This window comes from Pan paniscus, chromosome 2 (genome assembly GCF_029289425.2).
Source record: "Pan paniscus chromosome 2, NHGRI_mPanPan1-v2.0_pri, whole genome shotgun sequence".
Taxonomy (NCBI): Eukaryota; Metazoa; Chordata; class Mammalia; order Primates; family Hominidae; genus Pan; species Pan paniscus.
This window is the reverse complement of record NC_085926.1, coordinates 44,968,282-44,974,281: the sequence shown is the minus strand read 5'-3', so window position 1 is coordinate 44,974,281 and position 6,000 is coordinate 44,968,282. Positions and strand designations below refer to the sequence as shown.

At 45.4% G+C, this 6,000-nt stretch overlaps 1 protein-coding gene across 3 annotated transcripts in view; it reads right to left on the bottom strand.

Moving 5' to 3' along the window:
• Nucleotides 1–3,615: 3,615 nt before the first annotated feature.
• EXOSC7 (exosome component 7) overlaps nucleotides 3,616–6,000 on the bottom strand; it is a 36,138-nt gene continuing 33,753 nt past the window's right edge. Inside the window, exons 8-9 of one of the 3 annotated variants that reach the window (XR_003027554.3) lie at nucleotides 4,891–5,049; nucleotides 3,616–4,101 (exon numbers count right to left, since the gene is read on the bottom strand). Coding sequence is in view for 2 of the 3 variants with exons in the window: in XM_003809319.7 (XP_003809367.2) it covers nucleotides 4,945–5,049 (105 nt within the window). In the remaining variant the exon portion in view is untranslated. Of the gene's footprint in view, nucleotides 4,102–4,812; nucleotides 5,050–6,000 lie in introns of those variants that run through there. The other 2 variants (XM_024928098.3, XM_003809319.7) reach the window with 2 other exon arrangements.

The window sequence follows — 6,000 nt, the reverse complement described above, 5'->3', positions numbered from 1 at the left end:
TTGTGCCCACTGAACTGCTCAGGCCTAATCCTGAATGTACATTTTCATGTTGCATGGATTGTTGCTGCACCCGCCCAAACTTATGACCTGGTGGGTCTGACAATAACCAGCATGATGGGTGGCTCAGGTCACTTGAGGTCCCAGGGTTGGGTATTCAGTCTCTAATTGGGCCCAATGGCAAGCCAGAAACTTCTTTTCAAACTCACTCATTTGGAGGTGAATAGCTTCCCACCACATGGCCTTGCTCCAGAATCCTAGGGTCTGTGCTACAACGTTCCTGTTGGGCCTGCCAGAAACTACACAGCACCCTTACCTGCCCCAGATAGCACTAGCTCCGTTGGAATTTCTGGGTCACATGGAGCAGGAGGGATGCTTGTAATGCAGCTTAAACAGGCTTCAGAGTCCTGTCTTATTCTGGACTCCCATTCACAACTGGTAGGTTTGTGAATTACTCAATAAATGCATTGAGACAGCATTCTCAAGTACAGCATTCTTGTCTCCAAAATCCAGAGGCCCAACAAGTGCTGTACTTCTCAGTGAGGGTAGTGGGGATGAGGGTGGGTGCAAGGTTCAAAATCTACCACCTTAGAGGGGGTATCTCTCAGAATGCCCCACACCACTGGATACCTAAAAACATTATCAGTGTGGTGGTCTCCTTAATCTTCATGGGGTTTATTTCCCACCCTCTCAGGCATGTGTCTTTTACTAGGACTTCCAACGGCTTCCCACGTCCTATGTACTAGATCTAATAAACATGATTTTATCAACATAAATAGATCAGCACGATGGCCCTGAAGATATCACTGTGACAAAAAGTAGGTGATTAACATAAACCGCTGACAAGACACTGAACACATTTTGCAGTCCTTCCACATAAGAGATCTGCTTTTGACCCTTCTTGTTAATGGGGATTAAGGAAGAATTTGCCTAACTTATAGCCACATACGAAGCACTGGAGGCTGTGCTGATTAATCCTAGTGAAGATACTTCATCCAACAAAGCAGTGGAAATTGGAGCTCTCTCGTGTGTTTGGTGGTCATCTACCATGATTCACCTGGCTTTTACAGGGGCCACAGAGATAAGATAAACGGCAATGAGGCGGGGACAACCACCCTTGCATCCTTAAAGTCTTTGATGTTGGTCCTAATCTCTGCAATTTCTCCCAAGATCCAATATTGTCTCTGATTTTTTATCTTGGCCAGGGAAGGGAGGCAGTTTCCAACCTTGACCCTTCTTACCATTGTGGTTTTCATTCCATCCCATTTATGACATCTCAATTGTACCACATCCATCCCACCTACACATTTGGGGAAGGAAATTATCCCAGGACCTAATGACTATTGTGAGCCAGACTTACTTGTACCATCCATTTATTACCTAGCCTCCATCCCCCATCCCCTTTGACTGGAGAGCCTTGGTGGCATTTCAGGTCTCCTAATACAGGCATCAAGTCAAAACCCAGATTCAAAAGCCTTCAAATCACCTTTCCTCAATGCTGGTATTCCAGACTGGAGAACTATTATTGTAGGTGCTGATGGTGATATTACAGGATTCTTATTTAAAGACACCAACCTCCCTCCTGTCAATGGACTTTGATCTGTGAACTGGCTTACGGAAACTGGGTGAAGGACTGGAATTTCCCATTATAGTGGTTGACATAAGCTTTTTATGCTCCAATTATTATTATTTTTAATTTTGACAAGTTGAGTAAAATCCTGATTGGCTGCCCATGTCTTAACCCTCAGAACACATAATCTATTAGCTACGGTCTGACTGCCGTAGAGGCAGAGGCGAGGCTGAGGACAGAAGGTAATCCATCAGAGGCATCTAGCAATGCATGGAACATTGTTTCCCCACTAACTAGCAGTTACTTTATGGCTATTATTTGGGATGTATAAATAACACTGGGATAAACTCCTCTGTATTAATGTTTCCACTCCCCTTGTATCATAAATTATTTACTTTGATTACATGACCAGAAGTAGAATTACTAGGTCAAAGGGCAAACATTTTTAAGGCTTTTTGTTGAGAAGGAGTCTCGCTCTGTCGCCAGGCTGGAGTGCAGTGGCGTGATCTTGGCTCACGGCAACCTCCACCTCCTGGGTTCAAGCAATTCTCCTGCCTCAGCCTCCCAAGTAGCTGGGATTACAGGCGTGTGCCACCATGCCGATTTTTGTATTTTTAATAGAGATGGGGTTTCACCATGTTGGCCAGGATGGTCTCGATCTCTTGACCTCATGATCCGCCCACCTCAGCCTCCCAAAGTGCTGGGATTACAGGTGTGAGTCACCACACCCGGTCTTTTAAGGCTTTTAATGCACACTGCCAGATTGTTTTCCAAAAAGTCTGGAATAGCGAAGACTTATTCTCTACTGGCAGTTTGTATGTTAGACAACTGGCTTTACTGAGCAAACAAACTACTGTTAATATTCTAAACTCGGCCAGGTGCTGTGGCTCACGCTTGTAATCCCAGCACATTGGGAGGCCGAGGCAGGCGGATCACAAGGTCAGGAGATCAAGACCATCCTGGCCAACATGGTGAAACCCTGTCTCTAATAAAATAAAAAAAATTACCCAGGTGTGGTGGTGCACGCCTGTAGTCCCAGCTACTCAGTAGGGTGAGGCAGGGGAATCGCTTGAACCCGAGAGGCAGAGACTGCAGTGGGTGAGATCGCGCCACTGCACTCCAGCCTGGCAAAAGAACGAGACTCCGTCTCAACAACAAGAAAAAAATCTAAACTCATGTCCCAGTGCAGTGGCTCATGCCTGTAATCCCAGCACTTTGGGAGGCCAAGGTAGGAGGATTGCTTGAGGCCAGGAGCTCAAGACCAGCCTGGGCAACATAGTGAGACCCTCATTTTAAAAAAATAATTTGCTGGGCATGGTGGCATGCCTGCAGTCCCAGGAAGGCGGGAAGATCACATGAGCCCAGGAGTTTGAGGCTGCAGTGAGCTATGATTGCACCATTGCATTCCAGCCTCGGTGACAGAGTGAGACCCTATCTCTAAGAACAAAGAAAAGAAAAAAAATTAACTAGTGATTTGGAAGACTAAAGAATCAGACACAAAAACCCACTTGAATATTATTTAACATTGCATTTCTTATACTCCGCCCTTACTTTGACCAACTTCAATGTTCTTCTACCTAATGTTTATTTAAAGACCACTAAAGACAGCTGTGGCTCTGCTGGATGAAACAGGTCTGTCCCAGGATAATATTTTTCCAAGTCTTTGCCAGTCTCTGTCTTCAGTTTTCTCTTCTCTCACTCTGACAGTTGCAACAATCAGATCTTTCCAATAAATGCCTCTCCTGGAGAGTCCCTGCTCATATGGTGTTTTGTTTCATTTGCAATATACGTATATTACATGTAGGGGTGGCCTTCAGGGAAAGGTATGGGGTGGCTAGAAACAGATTCCACCATCTTTTTCTCTTCTTTCTCCATTTTTACTGGAAGTGCTTAGCCAGCCATCCAAGCTGGTAGCTGCTTGTCGTACCACTGGCATGGCAAAGCCTCATCCGTCTGTCTGAAGGGAAGTGAAGCAGAGCTGAGTCTGACATATATGACAGTACCCATTCTAATTTATGCATCTCAAAATGATCCACTGGAATCAACCATCAAAAGCAAATGCTTCTTAACTTTATTCACACTCGAGTTGCATCTCTGCGCCACCACTGCCAATGTTTTGTCATGTCACAGGCAGTCAACCAGGAGCAGGGAAGGAGAGACCAGGCTGATTTCTGCCTTGTTGGGAACACTGTCATGGTGCCTGTAGATAGTCACTGAAGAAACATAAAAGATGAAAACCCAGGCTGTGCTCTCAACAGGGCAGAAGCTCCCCCATTAAGCCCAAGTCTAGGCAGCTGCTTCTCTCCACAGGGATGGACCTGGCCTTGCTGGGAGGAACGCCCACACCAGGACCTCTGGAAGCAGTCCCAAGGGCTTCAGCTCACATTATGTTCTTTCCATTTGGTGATAAATTCCTAACGCCTTACCCCATTTGCTAACTGGAATGCAGAGAGCAAATGCCACGGTTGAAATGCTCTCCTTCGTGAATCAGCTCCTTCCCCAGGGTGTTTTAAGATTTAGGAGTTTCAGTTCCCCTAGAAAAAAAAACAAAGGCTGCTCTACACATGAAGAGACTTAATTTTAACACACTGCACAGTGAGACTACAAGCTTACAGGAAGAGCCTTCTGGGCCAGCAAGCATAGTCTTCCTTTCAATGCTGAGAGCATGAAGGCAGCTGAATTATCAAATGACAACATCTTGAAAGCTGCCTTCTTAATGCTGACAAAACAAAATCTTAGGAAACACCAGGGAGTGGTTATAAAACACAAAGCAATTTCAAAACAAGAGTGATAAGAAAGGATGGCTAAGGGCCAAAGTGGCTGCCACTAAAGCCCCTGAACCTAGGGAATTCCATTCGGATCTCTTGGAGGGCAGGAAGTCAGAGCTGGACTTTCCCAGGATTTGGGATGGCTAACCAGACAGACAGACGCCCTGGGTGTGTACCTGCAGCAGAGTGCCTCCTCTTTTCTCCTCTCCCAGAACCACCCAAATACACAAGGTGAATGAACTTTTCTTTGTGATTCTTATTTTTAAAGTTCTTCAAGGGGAAAAAAATTCACAAAATACATATCATAAGCATTTCCTGTAAACCAGTTTCTGTCAGGTCTTTACTCCAGCTTGTGGGGGTCTCCCTTGGTGGCAGAGCTCTGGATTTGTCTGCCACTCACTAGATAAGGGCCAGACCCAGATGGGTCACTGAATGGTGCCTTGGCTTCAACTGAAGAACTCTAGACATACCAAACCAGACCAGAAAATAGCCTTTAATTTTACATGTACAAATGCTGCTGTAAATTCGTAACAGCGAAGAAAAATATATACGAACCGGTTTAAAAGGAAAAGTAAAAAACAATCCACAGTTGAGCAGTTGATCTGCAAATCATCCCAGGAATCCAACTTTCTGTCTCTTGGGCCCCAGGCTTTCTTCCTTGTGCAGAACACTCTGCAAGGAGGCATGCAGTACCTTGCCCACACGCTTGCCAGTCTGTGGAGAAGGGACGGGAGAGAGCACACGCCCCCTTGTAAGGCACACACACTCTGACCAGAAAAGCATTCCTTTCTGCCAGCTAGTCTTTCTGACATTGTACACATTCCATCTGCCTTAGAGGACTTTTATTTAATTAAAGCAAATTAAAACAAAAACCACAAACCCCAACAACATAATAAATTTTGTAAAAATCGTCATATCAAAAAAATAAAAAAGAGAGACAAACACCAGCCCCCACCAGGCAACAAACACAGAGCAGCAAAGCCTGCCCTGGCCATTAGCTCATGCTTCACTATCCTGCTGCCACTGCAACAAGCAACAAAGTTGTCAATCAAATCTGGGCTTGGGTACAGCCAGGTGACACTGTACTATAGGGAGACCACAGGGAATCCAGAGTCTGTCTGGAGAAGAAACAGATGATGCCAAGGACATTTTAGTAAGCAGCTTCTCATTTACCTCCCATGAAGCCTCTAAGCAGAACTGCTAAGGTGTGACCAAAGTCAGTACCTGGATGGGATCTTTGGTGTTTACTGCCATGCTGAGATGCTAAAGGCAGTGAAATGTTGGAATCGAAACACATCAAGAGGGACAACCCACAAAATTAATAATCAGTCCCTACACAGCAGACACGAGAGGTAAAAAAAAAAAAAACAAAAACAAAACAAAACAAAAAAACTCAATATGGCTGGGAGTAGTAGCTCATGCTTGTAATCCCAGCACTTTTGGAGGCCAAGGCAAGAGGATTCTGCTTGAGGCCAGGAGATCAAGACCAGACTGGGCAACAGAGTGAAACCCCGTCTCTACAAAAAACTAAAAATTAGCTGTGCATGGTGGTATGCGCCTGTAGACCCACCTACTCAGGGGGCTGAGATGGGAGGATTGTTTGAGCCCAGGAGGTCACAGCTGCAGTGAGCTGTGACTGTGCCACTGTACTCCAGCCTGGATAAC